Source organism: Takifugu flavidus, chromosome 7 (assembly GCF_003711565.1).
Source record: "Takifugu flavidus isolate HTHZ2018 chromosome 7, ASM371156v2, whole genome shotgun sequence".
Lineage (NCBI taxonomy): Eukaryota > Metazoa > Chordata > Actinopteri > Tetraodontiformes > Tetraodontidae > Takifugu > Takifugu flavidus.
This window is the reverse complement of record NC_079526.1, coordinates 15,086,930-15,113,479: the sequence shown is the minus strand read 5'-3', so window position 1 is coordinate 15,113,479 and position 26,550 is coordinate 15,086,930. Positions and strand designations below refer to the sequence as shown.

Below are 26,550 nucleotides of genomic sequence, written 5' to 3'. Positions count from 1 at the left end.
TTCCTCTCCAGCCTTCTGTGTCCGACGTGCGCTGCTTTAGCCAGCCCCAGCGGACTGAAAGAGTCACTAATGGCCGCTCGTTATAGAGAAACACTGACATGAAACAGGTCCTAATGAGCCATTTTCTGTTTAGTTTCCTCGCTCCGTCTCTCCGACTGTCTGCAGGTCATTATTATTGGTGGGGAATTGATTGGCAGCAGCGGCGGGCCCCCACCCGCGCGGGCTCCGAGATATTCTGGGTGATTGCTAAGTCGCTGCAGCAAGGGCAGCTTTGTTAGGATGTTTGCAGCTGTGGGGTGTGTGAATGCTCCGCATTAGGGACTCGGGCTGGTCCACAGGGGGTTTGTGGGCTCTGCGTGTTACAGAAAGACATAGCAGAACATCCCAAGGTTTCAGTTTCCTCCTAACCAACTATTATTTCCCCTCAGCAGATTTCACAGAAAGCCTTTTTCACATTTGTGGAAATTTGGGAGAAACCAAAGCAGGAAGCTATTTAATCTGGCATTTTCATGCTGTGTTGAAGCTCTAGAGAATCTCATCACGGAGATCATCTGTGCCGTCATATTAAAGGACATTTTTATTAAAAACATGATTCTGCCAGAGCTGTGCTGATGGAGATTAAATGGTGGTGTGATTGAACCAGAGGAATTAGCTTAAATCCTATTTCCCATTCGATTCACAACCAGAAAGGAGAAAGAACCAACACAAAAAGGCCAAATACATATTTCCTTTTCACTCGGTACTTTAGGTGCCCCACAATCCAAAGGCTCTGTACACTGAGGAGCATCTCAGGAACCTTTGCTGAATTGACCCAGCAGCAACCAGACGTATTGTCTGGTGGTGAGTGGTGACCTGTGCACGGTGCATTTGTGAACAGAAAGGCAGCTTTGTTTGCCGTTTTTCTATCTTATTATGATGTGCAGCTCCAGTCAGTTTGACCTTCCCAGACGAAGATGGCTGGCAGACACACGCGAGCCGCGGCTGAATATGAAACGACTTTATAGCTGCCACCAACAAACGGCCACTTTGACTGCCCCGCGGGCGGCGAGACCCTGACCATGATTACAGAAATCCCGATTCCAGATGAGAAAGGATTGGAGTATTATTTAAAATCAATGGATAGACAATGTTTTCCACCGTGGTGCGAACGTGTTCTGTGAGCTGGAGGTGAAAACAGCACGAGTCCATCCATCTTCTGAAGAAGCAGCAGCATGAGGGATTCACTGAAGTCGTGCACACGTTGTGTTTTATGCCCGATGTGAAATTGGGCGTCCTCATGAGAGCCAGTCAGTCTTCCCTCCAATGACCAGGCTGCATTTTCCCTCCCGTCAAAAGCACACGCTGGTGTTTGGTTCCTGTTTGAGCGCTAATGAAAAGGTCTCCACACAGCTGCAGATTTGCTTTCAGTTCTGTGGAAATGATTGAAAGCATCTCCCAGTAGGATTTGTAGCCGGTTCCCGTACTCGCGGCTATTTTGAACATGCAGCCGTCATGGGTTATGCTAGCTTTCTGAATTCCTTGTGGGCGTGTGTTTGTGTGCATTCCAGGGAGTTTGGCCGCTGGAAGGTGAACAGCTTGGCCCTGGAGAGACAGGAGAACAATGGCTTTTCCTTGCCGCTGGACCCAGAGTTCCTACAAACCATTAGGCAACTGGGCAGGAGGCCCAGTCTCGGCGCCATCACTGACAACATTATCAGGAAATACGGGACCCATTTCCTGCTCTCTGCCACACTGGGAGGTAAATAATGTCGACGGGCTGCGCTTTCAGGTGATGCGGTTGGTGAGGATTTACCTGGACACACACGGAAATCTTTCAGGAAAATATTTGTCATCACACTCAGCAGCGAAGCCAAAGAAACACATTTAAATCCCAAGTGTTTGTTATGTTTTCTGCTCAGCAGAATTAAACGGATGGGAAGACATCCTGTCCCAAAGAACTGGACTAAATGTGCAGCCTGATGTCACCTACTGCTGGAGAAGTTGGATGTTTTAGCAATTATCATTTAAAACTCAACCATGTGCTTTATATTAGGATCCTAAACTTAAGCAGTTTTAATGTTTTTTGAATTTTGTTTTTTCCCAACATCCTGGGATAACTGGAAGAAAGGATTTTCTCCGATGTTTCCATCATTTGTCACTGCTGTGTCCTATTAATGATCCTCTGTGTTGGTCATAATAGGTTCCTGTTTACCTCTGGAACTACCCAATGAGCATTGGGGTCATTTCATTTTTCACTGTGGGTATTTACAGGGGAAGAGTCCTTAATGATCTTCGTGGACAAGAGGAAGCTGGGTCGTCCGTCCGAGGCGAGCGAATCCAACGGCACCGCCGTGACTCTGGAGGCTCTGCACCAGCTGGCTGCTTCCTACTTTATTGACAGGGAGAGCACGCTGCACAAGCTGCACCACATCCAGATCGCCTCCACCGCCATCAAGGTAAATGTTTGCTGCCCTCCAGGCTTCAGCAAACACAGAAGCAACGCGGCCCAGAGAATTCCTTCAACTGCTGGGAGTTTGGATGCTACAGAGGAGTAGAGGATTGTGTTGCATCGACAAAACACAAATCATATTGACCACATGGCTTCATATCCAGCAGTAATTGTATGGAAGGCCTCTGTAGCGCACGAGTAAGGCCCTTCTGCATCAGCACAAAGTGGCTGGGGGGCATTTTCAGCCATTCAAGCAGGTTTTCTGGGCACCGAGGAAAGTTTCAGCACTGGAGAAATGATTTGTACTGTAATACGGAATGAGGAGAAACTCCGAAGTGACATGAGGAAATTTTCATTGAGCAATATACAAACTAGAAATATGAATCCTCCCACGTGTGTAGCTAGTGTGTTTTATTCCGTCTATATTGGTTTGATTAACATTTAAATTCAAATAAACACACATCCCAAGCTTGATAAAAGAAAAGATGAAGAGAAAGATACTGTTTACTTCCCTCTTTTGTGCTTTCATGTGCACATTGGCAGGCGCTCACATGAACTGCATGCTCTGCATATCAAGATATGCTTATGATGTAAACATCACCTTGCATCCTTTACTTGGGAAAGCCTCCGGGGGCGTCCATTCATCACCCTGTCACTTCCTATCGGGAACGGTGGATTGAACGGACCGACTTTGTCCTTCACATTAGGACTGAATCATCGTTGCGTTCGGCGGGATCTATTTCCCCATGTGACCTTCATGCGTTCACACACACCTACAGTGTAAAAACCATATACACACACACACACATTCAGGTCACACAAAGGAGGCGCGACCCGGATCCTGGCTCGGTCAGGTGGATATGTGTTGACTTTGTTCTCCTGCTCCTTTGACTGGTCGTTGTGACGCAACTCTCCACCGTCCATCAGAGAGGAGACGAGTGTTCGCTAAAGTGAATTGGCAAGTGGATGTTGAGCCGATTTGGCAGCCACCACTGAGCCAGAGTGCTGCTAAAACCCCCTCTGATTGAGATAAGTAGAGAAGGGACCTCTGGGGTCCGTTTGTTTGCGAGTCATTTTTAGGTGACTGATGTAAAATATTCACAGCGTCGGCAGCCTTTTATTCCGAACATGGATTTTTACCTCAACGGAGCCGGAGCAAACCTCGACTGGAGGAGAGCGCCGGTCCCCTGGTTTTAAGAGATAACAGGAAGAGAGAGAAAAGGCTTGGTGGAAGGTTTGAGGCGCTGAGCCCAGCAGCACTAGAAAATTAAACAAGAAAAAAAAAAAAGCCAAGATAGGGCTGCGGGGAAAGACATGTCCCGCTGTGACAGTATAATGGATCAGTCCATCCAGTCCCATCATTTGTTTTGGGGGGGCTGTCGTTTGTCAACCTTTACGCGGAGGTTCGAGTGGAGGTGTCACATGTGGGTGAGCAGCAGGAAACAGGAGCAGCCGGAGCTTTGACTTAGCCTCCATATTGAAGAGCCATTAAACCGAATTTCGGAGGAGGAAATCATCGACGGGGGGAAGGAGTGATAGGAACATTTGACCCAGTTTGTGGCGAGAGCCAGTGAAGCGGAGTTATTTGTCAAACCGGTATGATTCAAGCCTCAGAAATAAGATTCTGGCTGCTGGAAAAACATGATAGAAAAGACATTCGCCCGAGTTTGGAGCGAGAATAAACAAAACAAAATCCAACCATTAAAAAGATTTAAAAAAGGGCCGCGTAGTCACTTAGCTGGTTCAATTATTCACCAGGCCGATCTTTATGCTCAGAAAGGAAGATGAATTTCCTTTGTCACGTCATCATGGTTGGATTCTTTCTGAATGAGGACGTCGGCGTACAAAAGCCTTAGATTCGGATTTTGGCTCGGATGTGCAGCAGAACCTCAGGCGCCCTCCTGAACGCCCTCTCTGACCTTCCCAGGATGAGGTCTCAGAAGGACAGACAGACTTCAACACATCCCCCCCAGTTTTGTTCTTTTTAAACAAGAATTTGGTCAATTTAACATCGATGCCGTTTATTAATTGGGGGGCTATTTCATTGCTCGAAGCAGGAAGCACAGCTTGTCCTGCAGCATCTATATTGTCTTCTGTTGGTGGACGCGAGACGTGATGATGTGTGTCCATGTTGTGTGTCTCCTTCCCCCCTCGAACACCGTCTGATCTCTCTTCCCTCCGAGTCTTTGGCTCCGATTGGCTGCAGATGTCACGATTCATCTTTCGTTGCCAGGCCCGTTAAGTCTCCAGCACTCATTTTTTTATGATGTGGAACTGGGTTCCGCCTTTTTAAGGATGTGCAGAAATGTCAGGAATTAAACAGGAACCCTGAGATGATGTAATAACCGACATCATGCTGAACATTCATTTAAGATGAAAAGGTGAGACATTTCATTTGGTCCATTCCTCGTAGGAAAGTTTGATCTATTTTCAGCCTTTTAATGGTTAACCTGAGATGAGTTGGGAATCAGGTTTCTGAGTGTTCTTTAAAGTAACAATCCTTCCCTTAAAGCTTTGGACGTCCATTACCGAGGGTGCACAATCACATTCAGATGCTATTTTCCTCCCGTTTCTTGCTAATGCTCATGAGCTCCGGGTCCCTTGCCGCTTACATACTAAGCCTGTGCAACAAAGTGAAGAGCTGCGAAAGCTTCAAAGACTGAATAAACAGGCATAAATGCATCTCGCATGCAAATGTGGACTTTCACATCGTCTACGTCGTCGTGATTAAGCGAGCGACAATTCTTGAAAATGCAGAGCATGGGGCAATTTTGAAATGAGAGATGATATCCATGAAACATTAATGCTATCATAGTTTTTTTATATTCAGGAGCCACAAAGTGCAGCCATTTAAAGCCCATTGTTGCTCAATCTGACAACTCAAGCTCACTAAGTGACATTTTATGCTCTTTTGTAGAATTATTCATATGTGGGAACTACAGTGGTGATGAATCTTCATCAGAATGCTCTCACCTAACTTCTCCTGTAATGACATTAAAGCATCGCCTGCTTAAATAATAGATGTGCCTCAGAGCCATCTCTATCAGCGGACCATGCTAACAGGCTAAGTGCTGCCTTGCCCTGCCGGGGCCCCGCACCAATAACACAGCAGCTATCATCCATTTGGGCCCGGTGCGAGACGAGCACTAATCCGATTTGCTATTTTAATCGCAGACTTGTAGCATCAATTACTTTTATCATGTTGAGTTAATTCGATTTATGATCTGTAATTCTTCTCTTTCATCTTGAATACAGATGTAGTGTTTATTTTTCCTCCAGTCATTACATACAAGAGGTGGTTTTTTCACTTTCATGATTAATGAGTACATTTTTGCATTCATTTTTCCCAGACTTCTTTTCTTTTTAAACTTTGTCGCACATGAAGTGAACTAATGTGATGAGCCGTGTTGCCTGGGTGCAGACCCCCCCGCCCCGCTTGAGAAGACCGGCCTGCAACATGCTCCGCTCCACCGTATAAACCAGACCAAATTAATCGCTGAGCTGAAGTTACAACACTTACGACAGTCCCAAAAAAAAACAAATTCAGGCTTCCGAGAGTCGACAACAACACCCCCTAAATCCAGGTCCCAGCTGAGCCGCTGAGAGCGGCAACGTAGCGAGCAGCAGCGCAGCAGCAGAGCAGCAGCAGCAGTAGCGTAGCAGCACAGCAGAGCAGCAGCAGCAGGAGCGCAGCAGCGTCTCCCCTGTAGTAGACGTCTGGCATCAAGCAGAGCAGCATATTCACCGAGTGGAACGCGCAGTTAAAAAAGATGCCTTCCAGCGCTCACTTGGGAATGTTTGCTTGCCGCTTTAATATATCGTCTAGTGACAATTAAAGGTAAAACACAAAATGGATGAAAAGCGAAACATCACAACGGCGGCGGCGCCACATGCTCGCTGTGCAGTTTGATGACGTGACGTGAATCTGGGATGCGATCGTGTTCAGACTAACCCGGGTGAGCACCCAGGAGAGACGGCGATACCTGCGCTCGACGAGCCTCCAACCCTCAAAACACAATCAGAAACAACTTCAGGGACAATTTACCCCCGACAGCTGATGATGTTTCTAGAGACGAGCCCACAGACGAGCGGCGTCTCGGCAGGAGTTACAGAACAGAGGAAAATCAGATACAGTTGAAGCTTTCATTAGCTTTCCTCTATATGCAATGCTAAGCTAGCGATGGTTGGCTGATGACAACCACTGTGCTGCTTCTACCACTGCAGAGAGCATCAGCATCATCTCCCATTCTCATTTATCGAGTGATGAGAAACGCGTTCCATCATTAAGAGAATAGTCATTTCCATATCACTCATCGCTAAAAGCCCGAACAGCTCGGAGATAGAAGGAAAGCGACACGTTGAGAATTGATACATTCTGAAATGAGTATTTGCGTAGCAGGAGAGCAGAAAATGTAATCTGGAACTAATAAGACAAACATTTCAATGACGTTTCGTCACAAATTGCTTATTTTAGGAGAGATTTCGGTGTGCCATTAAGTACAGCTGCTCCAACAATTCCTTCCTCCTAAATCACGGTTCATTAATACCTGCCCCCCCCACCACACACACACCCACACACACACACACACACACACGCTCTGCACATCATTGTGTTGCCAGACCAAAAATGTATTTTCTCGCCTAATTGGGGATCAATTGGAAAGGAGGAGCCGTTGGGAGCACGCCCAATTTGCTCCCAGTTCTTTTTGCAGATGGTCTGTCGTAGCAACAAAAATAAATAAAAAAAAAAAAAAAAAAAAAAAAATATATATATATATAGTGACATTTGCGTCAAAGTTTGACTTCTGTCTGTGTGGGAAATTAATCTGCAGATCCCAGCAGAGTCTGCTTGGATTTTAATTAACCGTGTTAATGAGTCAAGAAAAGAACCAAAGTTGGTGGCGTGAACTTGGCTAAACCATATATATTTGACAATATTAATTAAAACTTTATGCAGTTTTAAATTGACAAAGTGACGTTGTGCAAAAGCATTTAGGGCCCGATTTATTTAAGTGACCCCAAGACGCCTCGTTGGGCTTCTGATCCATCGACACACAAACCCAGAACAAAACTGTTGCTTTCTCAGCCGACTGGACGTCAGTTTCTCGTCCTAATTTTGAAAGGAGAGGATTTTATTTTCATCTGTGCCGCTGCAGTATTATTAAAGAGCAGACGTTGCCGCGGCGTTTGGCCATAATTCAGCGGCGACAGCAAAGGAGATGGATTTTTCCTTCAGGTTGACAGTTTGTCTTCGCTGCCCATGGAGTGTGGACGCAGCCGCCGTCTAAATCAGGCTGTTGTCAAGGATGATGGAGCTAAAACTGTGAACCCGCGAGCTCAAAGGAGCGGCGGCGTCTTTGTGCTCTTCTTTAAGACGCGTGGTTAAAGTTCTAAAAGATTGTTTGCGTGACAGCGCCAAGACGTTCTATTTTAACTTGTTTTCACCAAAGCCTCAAACTGTCGTTGCCTCCGCATATTCTCGCCGATTCCTGCGTTTTCAGTTCGAGACCTTCTGAATTCCAAATGTTTCTGCATATCCAGGCGATCCTCGCGTGCCCTCACTCAGGAAACTGTGCCACAGATTAAGACACAGGACAGAAAAATGCACTTCGTCCTATATGTCCATGTCGGCGTCCTCGTCCCAACGTTGCTCTGGATTACAGCACTTGACATGTTGAATCGCATCAATTTATCACATTTAAACACTGAATTTGTTTTGGAACCGAGCCAGAGGATGCAGGGAGAATTAATACCTCCAACTGGCAATAGAAAACACATTTCAGCTCAAATGGAGTCGGGAATAGTTCATATCAGCCACAGCGGCTTCAAAAGCTCCATTTCAGAATATTTTTTACTCTCTTATCAAACAAACAAAAAAAAACATGATGCATTTTAAAATGTAGATAGAAAGAGGAACACGTGGGAACATTTGTCACACAATGTTTAAATTCCACTCGGCTGCTAAAAATGAGGACCCAAACCACAAGAAAACACACACACACACACCACACACACACACACACACACACACACACACACAACACACACACACACACACCACACACACACACACACACACACACACACACACACACACACACCACACACACACACACACACACACACCACACACACACACCCAGCTACCGGGATTTATTTTAGGGGAGCTGCTCCTGGAGCCCGGCCCCAGCTCCTGGAGCCCGGCCCCAGCTCCTGGAGCCGGCCCCAGCTCCTGGAGCCCGGCCCCAGCTCCTGGAGCCCGGCCCCAGCTCCTGGAGCCCGGCCCCAGGCTCAGGACAGAAGACAGTACAAGAGATAAGACTTCCAAAGACTAAGACCAGAAAGACTAAAGACTGACCCTGGACTGACTAGAAGACAGCCTACGACTTGATACCACCCCCGTGTGTTTGGTGCTCTCAGATCAATGGGTCACTCAGAGCCTCCATCAAGAACTGAGTGGGACTGACTTCTTAAACCCAGCTCAAGGCCAAGCCGCCTTGTCACCTTTGATCCTGCAACGATTCAGATATCAGCAGCGAGGTAGAGCATCTGTCAGCTGCCTCCTGCACGTGGGCGTCATCCTGCGAGATGCCAACAGTGAGTGAAGGACGCTGGGAGGTCACTGGGTCGAGACAAATGCAATCTGATCATTTCAAAGAGATAAAGTATTAACAAGGGATATTCAAGACAAATATCTCAGAATTCCAGAGTTAAATGGCCAAAACCCTTGATGAGCTTCTGAAGAGTCAGAACAAGATTAGAGCCATCAAACACCTACATGCTGCCAGTGATGAGGTCGAATAACCCGCCCAAGGGTGGCGGTAGAAGTCACAGATGTAAAGACATGAAAGCTCCCCGACATATGGGGGCGTCCACTCCAGGTCCGGGAGCCCAGGGAGGAGGCAGCGGCCCGGTGAGTGCCGGAGCCACTATCCAGGACCAATACGGAGATTTGAGTCCATCAGGAAGACAGCCACCGATGAGCTGCTGAGGGCACCCCTGAGACGGCCGAGGTGTGAGGAGCATTGAATTAAAGAAATCAACTTCAAGGAAAAACAACTTTCAAGCAACTGCCTGATCCACTGGGATCCGACCTGTACGCTCTCATGATTGATCTTTTGGGCCTTGTTTGTTTTTCCGTGTTGGTAAGGTCCTAATAAGGCGCTGGAATGTATCTCAGAAATGAACTAATCTCAAGCGAAGTGAGAGGAAAAACCATCGATTTAAAAGCAGCGAGCTAAAAATGGCTGCAAAATGAAAAATGAAGTAATAACCTGCCAGGGGTCTCGATTTAAAACTAGATTTGATTCGAACGGAGTTTTCAAGCTTCATCATTCCTCTCAAATTCCCTCACAACAATCAAGTGTCATTTAGGTAAGATGGCGAAGGGTAAAAATAGCACGACATAACGGGAAAAATGATTTATCGATCTGAGAAATGATCCATTTTGCAGCAGAAACGTGATCACGCACAGACCTCCAAACATCAAATCATCACCAACTCCTCACGTTTGATCATCAAATCTGCCTTAAATTCCTCAAATCACAGGAAATATCACCTCTTAAACACACACCCACACCCATACACACACACACACACACAGAATGTGACACCGTGTGATAAATAACTGCAACTGGTTAATATAATGGATCCCTTTGACTGACGACACCAGCGTTTACTTTAAGATCTGCTTCACTTTCTCACATTTTCCGAAATATAATTCCCACAATGGAGCGCTTTAAATAAAGGATGTGCGTTACGGTTCCTCGCAGAGGCTGAAGGGAAAATATTGATTTAAACCCTATCTGCAGCATTTTCCTCCACCCCTCTCTTCACCCTCTTACTCCGTATTTACTGTAAAGTGCTGCTTTCTTTCCCAGTATGAATTGTTATTATGTGCCTGTTTTTCCTCCCTTTAGGTGACCGAAACAAGAACAGGCCCTCTCGGATGCAGTAACTATGACAACCTTGATTCTGTCAGCTCCGTTTTGGTTCAGAGCCCCGAGAACAAGATTCATTTGCAAGGTTGGGCATCCATAATTGAACTCCCCCAATTTCTGATGGAATTGTCACAGTGTCTGTTCTCTGGCGAGCTTATAACTGCAGCATCGGAGTGTCACAATGAATTTAGCTTCAATCACTCTGTGACTTTCTTCCACGGGTGCCTGCGGAGTGCTGAAGTGAATCCCAGTAATGATTCACAACAGGAGTGGTGGAACAGCACCGTATAAATAAAACCATAAGCGAATCCTAGCATATCGAGGATGACGCTAAACATATGTTGCGTTCTCAAAAGGGGAGAAATAACCTCCACTCCTCCAGTGGTTCCACCATATTTCACACGAGCGTTCATTAGTGCCGTTTCCCGTCCCTGTCGCAGGTCTCCAGGCCGTTCTGCCGGAATATCTGAAGGCTCGTTTTGTGCAGGCTGCTCTCAGCTACGTCGGCTGTAATGAGGAAGGCCAGTTCGTGTGCCGCGACAACGACTGCTGGTGCCAGTGCGCTGCAGACTACCCACGATGCAACTGTCCGGAGGTGGATCTGAAGGCCATGGAATCCAGCTTGCTGAAGATCAGAGACTCTTGGACCTCGGCCAATCAAGACTTTGAGGAGTCAGGTCGGTGGCGACGTGCTCGTTGAAAGTGAATCTGCCACTTGTAGAAAATGGGATGCTGCTATCAGAGGGGCTGATGGGTAATTCCATCCAAAGCATATAGAGGAAATGCATCAGCACACTCAGACAGGATGACATGAAATGAGCCAGTTTAGTGGGCGAGTTCCCATTTTCAGTGTTGCGACTGCATTGTTACCGTGGTTCCCGAGGAAGTATTCTCTTTTATTTACTTGTTTTTAAACATCAGGTCAGTAGCCTATTGGACAGGAGTCGGTCCATGATTATCATATTAGCAATGTTTATGGACATGCTGTCAAAATTAAGGGTAAAATTACAAGTGGAGTAATTTGTGTCTATTAGAAAACTTGCTGCAGATCTTAGGTGAGAGGAAATCATGAAGGCATCACATGTGGCTGCCGTGTTTCTCCGCGGCGCCTTCAAGGAAGACTGAAAACAAAGCCGAGTCAGGAGGAGAAGCTTTGGGAAAAGAGTCGTTATTGAAAAACCCGTTCCCGTCAGAGCGCCATCAAAAACGCACCAAACCTCCCGTTCCATCGTGTCAGGCCCCTGTTGCCATTTGACCGTGTGTGTACGAAGAAATCACAGTGTCAATCTAAATGTGCAGGAAACAGAAGCGTAGAATTCAAGGTCAAGTGTAGGTCACCAAAGACTCACTTTAAGGTTTATTCCTCTAGGGATGCAGCAGCGGTGAAACTCTGGGCCGATATCGAATTTTAAAATAAGAAATTGGCCAACACCTGATTCCTATAGGCGCTGGCTTTTTCTGATTGTTTTTTTTTTCTTTTTAAATCATTGTATTATGTTTTGTTGTTATTTCTTCCACAGGGGAATAGAGAAATCAATGTTAAAATAACTGAATTGTTCTAAAGTTACCCGTCCGGCCGCTAATTGGCCATTTTCTCTCACTCTGAAAACACACAGCAGCTTTGAGACAGTAAAGAGTCCAAAACACCGGGACTGAATGTCCCAGGTGCATGCTGACCTTTTAAAAACCAACTGAAGTTGGTTAAATTTTGACCTCCAAGAGGTTGGACAGACACTTGTCCAGGTGTGTTATTCCTAAACTGGCTGCAACTACAGGAGGCTAGCGGATAAAATACACGAGACCTAAGCAACATAACAGAGCAAGGAAGGATGTTTAGATGCCTGAACAAAAGGAGGAGACAATGATTCACATGTGGAAGACCTGAGGAGACACAGACATGGACACAGGAGTCCCTGTCACCGAGTAGACGTTAGCCATTAGCCCGTGCTTGTGTACCTTTATAATTAATAACGTTAATGCCACAATCATTTTATTTAGAGGCCCCTTTCAGAAGACCCAAGGACACCATCCAGAGTAAAGGACGGTTACAAAAGGGAACCAAGAAACCATGAAAAGCAAAGAAGACAAGAACTGAAGGCAGCAAGAAATATAAGACTGAAAAAAAATAGAGGCAGCTGTGGGTTCATCTGAAAATAGAGAGTTCCAACTTCAGGACCTGGAGGGTTGTTGCTAGCTACAAACTTTTGTGTCAGAAAACACCTGATCCCAGCATGTATCCCGGAATCATTTCATAGGTTTGGCTCGGGGAAGAAAAAACAAACGTATGAGAACAGCTGAAGATGCACTTGGAAATCTGATCCAACTGAGGAGAGCAGCAGAGCAGAGGTGCTGATAATCATGGCTGATTGCTACAATCAGTCTGTTTGTGGGGTCAATGAACCCAAACTCCAACCTAAACTCAACTCCAACGTCAACCTTAAAACCAGGTCTTCTCCCATGAACAGTCCTTTGAAGTTGAGGTCCAGCCAAATTGTCCTTACTCAACAACAACAAAAAAAAAAAAAACCAACTGTAGGTACCAGGGGTTCAATAGATTGAAATTAAATGGATTAAATAGTGCGGAACAACTCCCTCGCAGCTGAAGAGGGAGGGAATCCATCCATTACTTTTGTTCTGAGATTAGATGCTAACAGTAACTGGCACAGTTGTTAGCTACAAGAAACTAGTAGAATATTAATAAAAAGTTACTGGTTTAATATCGAGTTAGGCAGATGTGTATCACGCAAGGCTAAACAAATGTACCAGATAAATATATATCCAAGGTATTGATCAAACCCAGGATATGGGAAAAATATCCTCGTGCACTATAACAAATGGAAAACATGCTGTATAGCAACAGGCTAGCATATCAGATACCGAAAGGCAGTTACAAATGAAAGTTAGCCTCAAATCAAACAATACATGGACTTAGCATGCGATGCAAGAGCATTCTTGTTCCGTTATACCGTTGTTCTGTGCATGTCGTCACTAGCCCACCGACAAATGTGAATATTTCTCAAATCATATTAAAACTCCTGTCTCGTTCCGATATTTTCGATCTTTGACTGCAGCGATACGATTTTATTCTGAATATCTTTTACCGAAAATGCTGAGAAATCCCGAAAGCTTGCCAGACCTAGCAACTTTAACCATGGGGGCCAAACTTAGTGAATGGTCAACGGGGTTGCAGCCGAGCAGCAGTTTGTTGGAGTAGTGGGAAGATTAGAGTCGCTCCTGCTGGGAATCAGGGGTCAAGACCAGGATGGGCAGGGGAAGCCCATTTTGGCTGGTCCGCAGACCTTCTAAAGCCCATTTGAGGGTTAAGACATAGTCTTAAGGTTTAGGTTAGGGGTTATCTGGAAGGTTATGGGAAGGAACTCAATGCTTTATGCCTATGAAAGTCCTCACAAAGACAGAAGTACAAGGATGGGTGCGAGTGTGTCAACATCCCCTCCATGTCTCCACATCCATTTGTTGAAAAATGCGAGTCATCATTTACACCCTGCACATGGCAGCTTTTATCACAAGCTATTAAATCAACTTAATTTCATTTCATGAACGTGTTAACGACCTTGTGGAATCACTGGGGAAGCCGTTCACCCCTAATTGGTGTTTCAATCAGAATTGTTTTATCATCCCTGTTGCTGGTGCTTTGATTTGCAGTGTAGTTGCTCATGATGAGGAGAGATGCTGAAGACGGCTAAGATGGCGGCAGCTCGCAACATCAGATTCTCCGTTCTGTTTTTTAACAAACCTGCTGGAGTACAAAGTATCCTGCTCCAATCCAGCATGTCTCCATGCCTCTCAGATGAGTTCCAGAACTTCGTCCGAAGGCTCCCCACCTTCTACGCGCTGAACATGTCCGCCATACAGTACTTCTGGAAGATGGAGCCCAGCATCCTGCAGCGCTACAAACAGCTGGAGATCAGCACCCAGCAGCTGGGGAGCAAGGCGCATCGGATCATCAACAAGATCTTCACCCTCAGCAAGAGGTGCCGAAGCCAGCCCAAGATTATTATGCTGAGGGAGAGGTGAGGAGCTGAGGCACAATTCCTGCTGACCTTTCTGTTGTACTTGGTTGTGTGTGAAGGAAGCAAAACTTTTGCCGCCCAAAGCTACGTCAAGTTCCTTCAAACAGGCTTTGAACAGCAGCACTCATTTAATTTCTCCAGCGAACACCATGTGCAGCGTTTTGTTATCCCTCCAACGAGGCATTATGCTAATAATACCTACAATACATAAGCTCTTTGATATTCAGCCGAGGTTCCGCTGAAGTGAGCTACAGCGTCACACGTGATGACTTGGCTTCACGGCTCAGATCTCCTTTACATCCAAGAAATCAAAGTTACCGTGCTGTGAAATTAAACTTTGTAGTGTTTTAAAAGAATATGCTAAGATATCTTTTCTTTCAGGTGGCAAAGCCAATGCAAAAATCATAGAGCAAAAGGGTTTCCATCATCCTCCATCTTAAAAAAAATAAAATAATAAAATAAAACAAAACCAACACCTCCGCTTTGATTGGAGAATGCAAAAACCGTCTCTCCTAGAATCATTCTTCTAATCTCACAAAGCCTCCGATGCCTTTGTGGAGCCGAAGTTGGAGTTTTTAAACATTTGTGTTTCCAATGTCACATCATCACATAAGATGGCCTCCATAATGTAGCCTAGCTAACCTGATTGGCGGTGCCTAGCTAACCTGATTGGCGGTGCCTAGCTAACCTGATTGGCGGTGCCTAGCTAACCTGATTGGTAACGCAGTAGCGTCCCATCTTGCAACCAGGTCTGTACACAAGCACATTGTTGTTTTGCTGCCTTCAGCTTTTCTTTAAAGAGGATAATTCTCAACCGGAGAAAGTCAGTTCGCATCATTGACCAGCTGAGAGCTTGTGTTCAGTGCATGTTCAGGAATTCCAAACTTTAGTGGAGCCGAGATGAACAGAACAGATGAGGCGAAAGGCATTTTCATTTAAAACGTTACGAACTCGTCAGGCAGCAGACGGGAAATGGAGATCCCTTCAGAAAGGTCACAGGAGACACGTTGAGACGTTTGGGGACAAAGTCAAATCGGGCCGGCTCCAAACTGAGCAACGGGGGCAGTTTTAGCACAGCTTAAACTACTCTATCATTTCATATGCAGCAGAAATCTGAAAAGGAAGCAAAGTTTGGCAGCTGAACATTGTCAGCCGGCTGTGTGGCTGGATTGATAATGCTGCCTCCAAGGCAGAGAGGGAAGGAAAGGGGCGCCTGTAAACCCCGTCTGTAATCCAGATTAATGAGACAATCCAGTGATGCAACAATTACACACTTGATGGCAATTTGAGAGCTCTTAAAGCAGAAACATGGACATTTCCAAAAAATTACAGAACTGCAAAAAAAAGAAATAAATTAGATGATGAAACAACTGATGACAAGAAGGCTGCCGGTTCTTTGGAAATGGACCCGTGCAGAGACGTCCTGCCCTGAAGCCACGCTTCACTCGTCGGCGGCGTCCGCGCAAACAGACGGGAACATTCGGAGCCAACAAAAAAAATCCCGATCGCGTTGAAGGAAGCGAGTTCTTAAACCGAACAGTTTGGATCCTGCTGCGTTCCAACCTGCTGCCCCCGACAGATCTGAGAGTCTCTGTCGGTTCAGATTAAAAGGGCTTGAAAGCCAAGCATCTCCAATAAATCACCTAATTAACACATTACTCCTTCCCCCTCTTCACACACACAACCACACACACACACAAAAACCTTAAAATGCCGTTTTAATTGCTTTTTAATGACTTGAAGCTGAGGCTTTGGCTCTCCATTGTATGTTGTGGCAAAAGGTTTGAGTTCAGATCAATCAGAGTGAAATGAGGCGAAAGCCACCAGATTGCACGTCCAACGCCGCCTCGCCGCAGCCCCAAGCCGCACGCTGCGTCTCCATGACAGTTTACGCGTCCCGCTGGCTCAACGCGCGCCGCGATGGCGACGCAGCTTCCACCGTCCTGCTGTGCGCAGCAGAGACTCTTTAAGATGAGCAAAAGTGAGTTCAAAAGAAGCTGCTGAGCCTTTCAAGCATATTATAAACATTGTGGTTTGAGGATGTGGCGCCATGTTCTACAGATAATTGGTCTCAATATTTACCATTTGATATTCTGCGTCTCCTTTTGTTGGAGCATTGTTTGATGGCTGGTTCTTCTTAAGAACACGGGGGAAAACAACAGGCAGAGGTTTGGTTCTTCTTGGTTGATGGTTTCGGGCCGTCAACGATGACTCCGACCTGCTCACGCTGGCCGCAAACAACGTCTGCGGTAGCAAATTGTGGGTCGAGGCTCTTAGATTTGTGTTGCAGCATAAAGAGCAGAAATATGATCCAGAGAATAAATTAAATGAATGGTGATTTAAAGCGCTTTTCTGTAGGTCAAACAAGTGTTTGCAAAGTTTCTCAAAGGCTGCACTGAATAAATAACGTTTGCTTCATGTTCTCCAAACTTTATTAATCTGTTTCCTCCTGGCGACAGCGTATGGTTGTGTATTCAGCATCTACTGTATCATGATGTCTCCTGGTGCCTTTAAATGCAAGAACACATTTTCCGCGAGTACAAAAGACCCCCTAGAATGTAATTATGTTGAAATGCTCAAATCTGTTTGTGCGAATTTGTCTTAAACCTGGTTTGTGGAAAAGTTTTGATTTAATATTCATTTTTAAATTCCCAGCTTGAGGTGGACAAATGTTTGGACAAAGGTTCTTCGTCCCTTTGAACAGGAATATGCATTAAAACAGAACTCGGTACGTGTGCGGTGTTGTGGAGCAGCTGCTCCAGAGCAACACAAAGGTGATCGGTAACGTCAGACCGATGTCGTCATCAAGTCCTTCACCTCTTTAAATATAAAGTATCATTTAGATGTAGTTGAGGGAGAGGTGAACAAATTGAACAAATTCAAAAGAGTCTCACGTAGCTCCTCTACTCCATCAAATAGGAAGCAAAGATGTGAGACTTTGACCAGCATGATTTTATGTTCTTGTTTCACGTCCCTTGAGATTCTCTGTATTTGTCTTTCTCTGACTTTTGGACACCTGCTTGTCTTTTCCTTTCAGGCCTTTCAGCTACTGGCTGAACTACATCCTCTCAATCATCTACTGCAGCGAGAACAATCACATTGGCTCCTACATCGAGGAGACCAGGAGCTGCTCCTGCCCCTACGAGCACCCCCCCTGCCAAGGTGTGATCCCCTGCACGGTGGGGGAGGGCACCTCCTGTGCGTCCTGCTCCTACGAGAACCGCTCGCGCTGCGCCACCTGCAACCAGGGCTACATGCTGAGCCAGGGCCTTTGTCGCCACGAGGTGCCAGACTCCACCGACCACTACATTGGCTTCGAGACGGACCTTCAGGACGTGGAGCTGCGCTTCCTCCTGCAGAAGCGCGACAACCGCATCGGCATCCACGGGATCTTTGTCAGCAACGACGTGAGGCTGAACAACTGGTTCGACCCGTCGTGGAGGAAGAGGATGCTGCTGACGCTGAAGAGCAACAAATACAAGTCGAATCACGTCCACATGCTGTTGGGGATGTCTCTACAGATCTGCCTTACCAAGAACAGCACCCTGGACCCCCTGCTCTCCGTCTACATCAATCCGTTTGGGGGGAGTCATTCAGAGAGTTGGATCATGCCAACGGACCAGAGTAGCTACCCAGAATGGGAGAGGACGAAACTAGACGTTCCCCACGACTGTTACAACTGGACCTTGACTTTGGGAAACAAGTGGAAAACCTTTTTCGAGACGGTTCACTTTTACCTACGCAGCCGAATCAAAGGGCCCTCAAGTAATGGGAACGGAACCGTATATTATGAACCATTGGAGTACCTGGAACCGGGACGGAACCTGGGTTACATGAAGATCAACAGCATCCAGGTTTACGGCTACAGTATGCACTTTGACCCGGATGCAATCCAGGACCTGATTCTGCAGCTGGACTACCCGTACACTCAGGGATCGCAGGACTCTGCTCTGCTGCAGCTGCTGGAGATCCGGGACCGGGTGAACAGGCTTTCGCCACCTGGAGCTCAGCCGCTGGACCTCTTCTCCTGCCTGCTGCGCCACCGACTCAAACTGTCCACCACGGACGTTGCCAGGATCCAAACGGCGCTGCAGGCGTTCAGCGCCAAGCAGCCCAGATCGATGGAGTACGAAACAACCAAATTATGTAGCTAAAACCAGAGGAGGGCTGAAGTGTTGGACGATGGTTTAGAGCAGTCGCGGAGCAGCGGTGGTGGGTTCGGGGGGGTATTTCGGCGAGGTTCTCGTTGTTGTCATGGATCCCAGTCGAGAGCCTCATATCTTTTTGGAAAAATTTGTAAACATTGTAGATTTAAGGAGGACTTCACCACGTTTGCCTCATTGCTACTTGTTTTTTCCTTTCCTGGTGAAATTAACTTGATAGATGAGAACAAACTGATGTTTTTAGGCTGCACAGATTTTATCCACTCGCGTACTTAAAGAGATTATCGGAGAAGAGAAGAATTGTAATGTCACAAGCGTTCTAATTTGAGCATGTGTTTGTTTTCCATTTGTTCGATGGTTGCTGAAATATTTGCTTCATTTTCTCAAGTGAATTTGTTCCGGAATGGTCACATCCGTTGTTTTCTGCACACCAACCGGTTTTTAAGCGGTCATTTTTTTTTTGTAAGAAAATATCTATAAATTGAACAAACATATTCCGGAGAGCTCCAGAAAACAAAAATCACACTCCCAATCTGTTACCTGTCCTTTTATTTTTATAATGCTGTCGTTTGTGAAAGAAAGTTGCAAAAACACATAAATATGAAATGTATAAAATGTAAAATGCAATTTGTTAATACTCTAAATAAAATACATTTTTATGTGTGGTCTACAGGGGGTGCACCTTTTGTTCATCACCTTTAAAGATAGTTGCGCAAGAGCGACTTCATCCTTTAACCAGCTTATCGATAACGCCTGAGCTGTTCTGCTCCACGCTCCTGCGCTCTTCTTTATTGCCACAGTGGCTTTGATGACAAATAACCATTTGATATTTTACACTTTTAAATTTCATTTCTGACTGCCACACTACATAGTTTTGGCTAACGCTGAAGGCGTGACTGTATACCCATACGGTATGACGGGACAAGCCGAGTTCTTTATTGTGCGTTGCCGTCGCCCATTTGTCACGCTGGAGTCACCTTCTCATGCGGGACAGTGGACACCAACATTGTTCAGCAATGAGCAGCTTAAAAGGAGATATTTCATGCCAATAAATGCTGCCGTTGGAAACTTTAAACAGTAAAGAGTTTGTGTTACGGTATTGTGGCCCACAGAAAGACGGGTTTCTCATGAACGCCACATTAGTCGGGACATAAACGGCCATCCTTACAGCAAAATGAGGATGGACAATTTCTGAAATGTCAAATGCATTAATTTCTAAATCACTTTATTAGCCGACATATATCAAGAATATGTAAAAGGCAGCTAAGCCAGCCTGGGCTAGGTCCCCATACATCAGGTAATAAGTAGCTTCTGTGCAATGTTAGATTTATGACAGTTCTGGTTTGAATTGTGAAAGAAACCAGTGGTTAATGCCTTGTTACAGCATCCAATAATCTGCCAGAAGAAGAGAAGCGGAGCGAGTTCCAGGCATCAGATGTCTTTTTGATTTGTGCTGATGGAGTACTGCTGAAGGGAGCGAGGAAGACACCGCATCAAAGCTCCCGTCTCAGATGGTTCTTCCCCAGGTTTGCAGTCTGTTGCAATTTGGTGGGGTTTATATCTCACTCCAAGCTGTGAAATAAAAGCAGCACCCCCCCAGAGTCCTTTGTGCAGTATGGGTGTGTGCTCTGCCGCCTGCCTTGTCCACAGGCAGTCTTGCACTCCTGTGATGTTTAACCGTTCCACCTGATGAAAGCAGACAATCTGCAAATGCAAGTCTGGAAGTCGACATTTTGCTTCCTTTCTGCCAGGATCGTTACAGAAACCCCACCCACTTTGACGAGAGCCTCATCAAATCTAAATGAAGAGCTTGACTTCAATGAGCTCTTATTTAGAATTCCAACCTCGTATGAACGACAGCAAGTCGACAATTGTCTTTGACTTTTGACTCAGCAGACATAAACCTGGTGTCTAAAAGTAAAATATGTGAAAGGTTGAAATGATGGGGGCCTGGAGCATGTCCATGTGCAGCTCCTTCTGTATGGATTCACACCAGAAAAGAACTCTTCATAATCAGTTGTGTCAAAGAGGATTAGATCCGAGGCCATTTGTGCCAAACCAAATTCAAAATTTGGTTGTTTGCTGTGTTGAGTCCTTCCATGCAGATCATCAATCACTCGGACAGAAAAATCAATCGTTTGCAGCTCTTTGGTTTTTGGGACGTGATTAAACGATGCGAGGTTTCTGTTGGTGCAGAGAGGAATGAGACCCTGGCGTTGAGACAAAAATGGAAGCCCCAGCATTACTGGGACCAGAGCGGGAGGACAGCAGCTTTCTTTGGTGCTAAAAACAAGCAGGGGTGGAAAATATTGCTGGTGAATTCCAGCTGCCAGCAGTGATGTCTCCATCTGCTCCTTCCCCTTCCGGTGCTTGAGTTTCAGGGTAACCTTCCCAGAGACATCCTGGTTTTCCCACCATTTGGGACAGACTACAGGAGAAACCAAATCCTGTAGCTTTTTCCGCTGTGCAGCAGAAGACATCTGTCCCCTTTCTTTCAGCAACAATATATAAACGTGAGTTGTTTTTCTCTCTGGTACTTTGCAGTCGTTAAGTTGTCTGATCTTTGTTTCTCCAATATATATAAAACTCAATTGTGGGATGTTTTATAAGCATCCTTTCAGCTACATCTGCATACTTTGTTAGCATCTAAACTTGCACAATTTAAAGAAATACGTTTGAACTCGACAGATTCCCAAGAAGAGCAAAAAGAGGTAAAAGTGTAAGTTATGGCTTCACAAAATCCCCAAAGGTAGATTTTCTCAGGTTGTCAAAACATATCCTCAATCAGTATGCGCCGCTTTGCTTTTACCGTTCAGCGGTGTCTTGCTTCTTCTCAGACTACTCGTAACAGCTTTTCCCCACAGAGCGATCTGTATGGCATTCTGAAAACGTACTTCATAGTTCAGCGCACGAGCTACAATCAGACAATTCCCATTGTGACCTGGAGAGTCGCAACCCTTCCTGCAGGAGTGCGAACACTCATAATGCTTTAATGGGGTTCTAAAACATAATGTTCGAGAATAAGAAAGCCATCTGCACAGGAGGTGCTCAGTGAAGGTGACAATTTTACCATCAGTTGGTCCTTAGAGGAAACATTTCCCTGAAAAAACCATCACAACCACGCCGAGACCTGAACCAGAGAGATGGAGGCGCCTTGTGACTAAGATAAGGGGAGGGGGACAAATGGAACAAATGCTTGAAACACAACCAAGTCATGAAGGTCATTTTCATTCAGGTGGCCCACCTACCAAGTGCTCGAAAAAATGTTTTGGTGGAGCTTATTTTTATGCACATAATCTTTCTCCCTGCCAGAGGCATAAGTGAATCCAACTCTGCAGCAATAAAACTAAATTAATGGACTGGACTCATTGGAATACATAGAGGGCTAATTTCTTCTGAAGGTAACATTAACACAGAATGTGTAATTGCTGCAGAGGCCTATAAAAATTGTGATTTGGTCTGCCAAATGCAAATGTGTTCCTCCATCAGCTCTGCCAACTTCGGCTAAATCAGGACCTCCAAACTGGATAAGAGGCTGTTTATTTTCCTTAAATCTCGACGCCTTTAGGCTACATCTGAAGACCCTACATGTGATAGAGGAACAGAAAAGAAATAAACCCTTGAAAATATCCTTAAGAAGTTCCTACCAGCTTTTAATGGCTTTTAGTAACAAGCGAGTGCCGCTCTCACTAAGATAATCAGCACATATAAAACACCCAATTAAAAAAACAGTGTAGGCGGTGAAAAAGCACAGTCAGAAACTGATCCAAAATGTCCCCACATCAGTGCCAAATCCTCACTTATAACCTAATTACTAATGTTTATGTCCGGAGAAGCTGCTCAAATTCAGAAGTCAGCGTTCGCTCACATTCTGCCCACGCATAGGTGAAGGGGCTCCGCAGCAGCTTAAAGTTCTACTTTGTTTTGATGGAACCAAGCAGTTACATTACATTTCCATCTCAGGAACCTTCATAAAACTCATCAGCCAACAGTTTGGCTTTTAGTGCAGCACGCATCGGTCAAAGAACCGTCTCAATTCAGTTGAAAGGATTCATTAGAAATGAAGCCAGGCACCATTACATGTCAGTTAAATGCAAGTTTGAGGATAAAAACCCACCAGAGCCGTAGACTGTTGGCAAAATTGGACCTCTGATTCTCAAAGCTCTTAAGTGGAAGCAGGAGTCACCACTCAGTCAAAACAGGGACATCTTTTTATTTTAAAGGGGAATGCATTGTGTGAGAGCCTGCTGATAGGACATCATTCCTTCAGAATATGAACCATGTCTTTACCGTAGCAGCTGTCTCGAGCACATCCCAGTTTGCCCTTTTGCCCAACCTACTTATGCAAGCCAAAGATAGGGAGGAAAGTATTTTGTGTCTGTTTCCATCCCAATTGCTTATGATAGCAGGAGCACCAGGGTCTCCACTGGGACCAAGAAATGCTCATTTGAAAAATCACCCAGATGTTCACGGAGGTTGCCAACCTCAATTTTTGATGCAGTAGCTCATTTTGTGGGTCTTCCTCAGGAGGCGCAGCCCAACCTCACCGGCAGCCTACGCACAGTAGCCAGCCAATTATCCACCCCTCTTCCTGCACCTGCCCACTGCTGCCCTGCGTGTGGGTCTGCCATCCTACTCCGAGCCAGGGAGCAATCAAAGCTGATAACCTTATACAGCTCATCTTGGAGAAAAGTTTTAGGCTCTTCTCTTTATGAAGAGTTTTAGGCTTCAGTACATACTGAAGTGGACAGAACACCAGCCTCCATGTTGTTCAGAGACAGGGCAGATCAGCCATATTGAACACACACACACACACACACACACACACACACACACACACACACACACACACACACACACACACACACACACACACACACACACACACACACACACACACACACACACACACACACACTTTCAAGACTAGTAGGTAGTCTGTATTCATTATCTTGTATTTTTACGTATTTTTGAACACATTCAATAACACATTTTAAAACTTTGATTTTTTTTTGTAGACTTGAGTGACATCAAGTTTGTGCTTTTCTTGATAATACCAATTTTCCCTCTCTGCATTTACGTTTGTTAAAACTGAAGCGGTGCTTCAGAAAGCACATTGACTGGTCCCGAATTTTAAAAAGCAAAGACTGATCAGTGATTCGGCCCAATACAACCCCCCCCCACCATTTCAGCCTTCCATTGCTACAAATCTCTATTTTGTTCAGACCTCTGGAATAAAATAATCTGCACTGCTTTCTCCCCGACTGCTGCTAATGGACTGTGTAATGCGGTGGATGCCGCCTGGCTTGCAGTTCCATTATGGGGCATCTGCTCATGAGATGGCGAAATCTTGAAGCAAAGCAGATCAGAGGTGTTGAAAACAAAACTCAGCCTCCACATTTCTTTTCCAAGCCACAATAATCCAGTGCTTAATGGCGACTGCTGCCATGGAGCCCCATCCGCACGACACGGAGACGGAGAGGTAAGAGGAGGAACTGTGAGGAGTGTTCAGGGATAAAGTGACTGCGGACAGATGACGTGAAAATGGCCCCTACGTGTTATAAACACGGAAGATAACATTTAACATTCTGATAACGGATGAATACAAAGACCAGAAATCTGCAACCAGTCTCCATCTTTTTGCGTCAGCCTCCGCTGCGACATCCCAGAAACACTCTGTGGTGAATGTCAGCGGTAAGCAGAGCAGACCAGAGAATAAGTGTAAGCTGCCAGAGTTCACGGTCGTATTCTGCATCAGTACACAGGATGAGGGGATATACAGCAGCTTACAGCAGGGGATTATATTTACATATCTCAGAAATCTTCACACAACTCATCAGCCAACAGTTTTCATTAGAAATGGAGCCAGACACTTTCAAGTTTCTGTTGAATGCAAGTTTGAGGATTAAAAAAAGCTTTAGACCGCTGCAAAATCTGGACCTCAGAATTTCAAAGCTCTTAAGTGGAAGCGGGAGTCACCACACAGTCTAAACAGTCCTGACTAAAAAATATATATATATCAAAGTTTGTGACTGCAATATAAAAGGGAAATGCAGGATATAAGAGGAGACAACAGTAATCACATAATTCCTCAGATCATGATTTGTGTATTGTTGCAGCAGTCTCGTGCACAGTGCCACAGCTATGGAGAAACACGTTTAGCGTCCAATTGCTTCTGATAGCAGCAGGTTCTGTTCTGATACAATATTTTGGTTCGTGATAAACACAAAACAACAAATCCACAACCAGCCGCCATCTTTGTACCTCAGCGTCGTGGCCGGCCCGCGCTGGGTTCTTGTGCCAGCTCCATAGTGAGTTCTGCCAGTTTTCCATTAAAACACAGCTCAGACGACCATTGAAAATACCAGGAAATGAGACCAAATCATGAAGCAGACAAGGCTCCGCCCCTCTGACAGTAAACTCAAGCAGCAACACAAGACGCATGAGCCTATTCTGGCAGTTCACTTCACCAACAGGCACAAACGTGCACAGCATGCTTATTAATACCACTGAGGCTGTGAGCGCATTAGTGGACTCCCATTCAAACAGTTATTGTTTAATTCATCTGGGTAATAATCCACCCAAAACATGGCTGCAGTCACTAATATTAGTGTGTATCAAGCAGGTGTTCTCTGCTCACTGTGACGCCTCAAATTACATTAATCACCTGACAATAAGCTGTAACAGCAGTTTTAATGAGAAGAAGAAGAGCTGATCTAATTGGCCATGACTGATCAGCTGTGAAACACCTTCTAATTATTTATTCCTCCTACTTCATCACCATGCCATGAATTCCCCACCCTCATCAGTATTAAATAAAGCACACAGGGAGTTCACCCTTTCTGCTCCCATCAAACATATATGGCAGCCGTTTTTTTTTTGTTTGGTTGGTTGGTTGAAGGGTTTCTCTGTATTATCTTTTTTTTTTTTTTTTAAGAAAATACTCCTAAATTCTGGTTCAATTCCTTCCAAAAATAAGCGGTGACAGATCGTGATCCAACACGAATAAACAAATTTCATCTCACTCCAACTTTATATCGCGATAAAGAGCGTTTTCAACAGAAAACCCGGAGCAAGCAAGAGCAGCAAAGAAAGCCCCCTTTCAGCAGGAGGGGGGGCGTGGATGCGCACCGTGCGTAACGCGCACCGTGCGTAACGCAGCCTCCACAGCGGACAGGAGACGAGCACTCACCTGACACCCGCGGTCACCTGGACGCCCCGCTCTCACGTGCAGCTCCTTCGTTCCTTCTCTCCTCTCTCATTAAGGCAGCAGTCCCACGGGCGCACGCTTCCTTGTGCGCGTCCACGTGTTGCGACGTGAATCCACACGGGCTGAACTCGCCCCGCTTGTATCTCCAAATTGAAAGTCCAACACACCTGGAACACTCAGTCAAACCGGAAACACCTGAGCTGTGGCCTTGAAATAGCGAGTTTGGGCGCGTTTTCGCTGTCACGTGTTCAATTATAATTGTATTTCCAATATATATTTTGATGGTGGAATGACTGCAAATACCCACTTTTTCAAATCAACAAATGTTTGCATAAAGTTAGCAACAAGGAAAATACGCTGTAAAACTTGGGATTCAAGAATAAACAGAAGCAATTTTCAATAACAAAGCTAATCCAGGATTTAAGAACAAGTGCCAAATAAATCTAGCCGAGACACCTGAGCCGTTAAAAACCGTTGAGGAGAAACAGAACTGGCAGCAGATCAGGGTGGGATCTTCCTGGGAAATCATTCTTTTTATTCAATAAAACATGAATTAATTTAATATTAGAGAAATAAATCATTCAACCATCGCGCCGTGCCACAACAGAACTGGAGACGAACTAATTAATGTGCGATTCTGGTGGGTCAGACTGAGATGTGACACCGTGGAATCTTGTCACACCCAGCAAACTCGTTACACAGAACAATCTCAAGTCACAGATGGATGCTGGTCATTCCGGGTCCATATTTATCAAATGATGATGAATCTGGCATTTTA

The 26,550-nt window shown here is 45.4% G+C and overlaps 1 protein-coding gene and 1 long non-coding RNA gene across 2 annotated transcripts in view; one reads left to right on the top strand and one right to left on the bottom strand.

Annotated features, from left to right (window-relative positions):
- Positions 1-19,232, top strand: part of brinp3a.1 (bone morphogenetic protein/retinoic acid inducible neural-specific 3a, tandem duplicate 1) — a 29,220-nt gene extending 9,988 nt beyond the window's left edge. Inside the window, exons 3-8 of the mRNA XM_057038644.1 lie at positions 1,548-1,738; positions 2,251-2,435; positions 10,348-10,453; positions 10,809-11,045; positions 14,177-14,399; positions 17,437-19,232. Coding sequence (XP_056894624.1) covers positions 1,548-1,738; positions 2,251-2,435; positions 10,348-10,453; positions 10,809-11,045; positions 14,177-14,399; positions 17,437-18,553 — 2,059 coding nt within the window. The 3' untranslated portion in view covers positions 18,554-19,232. The remainder of the gene's footprint in view (positions 1-1,547; positions 1,739-2,250; positions 2,436-10,347; positions 10,454-10,808; positions 11,046-14,176; positions 14,400-17,436) is intronic.
- Positions 16,179-26,203, bottom strand: LOC130528852 (uncharacterized). The gene is made up of 3 exons (XR_008951412.1): positions 25,755-26,203; positions 16,482-16,643; positions 16,179-16,363 (listed from the first exon to the last, which is right to left on the bottom strand). It is a non-coding gene; the product is annotated as an uncharacterized LOC130528852 (long non-coding RNA).
- Between the last annotated feature and the right edge of the window lie 347 nt (positions 26,204-26,550).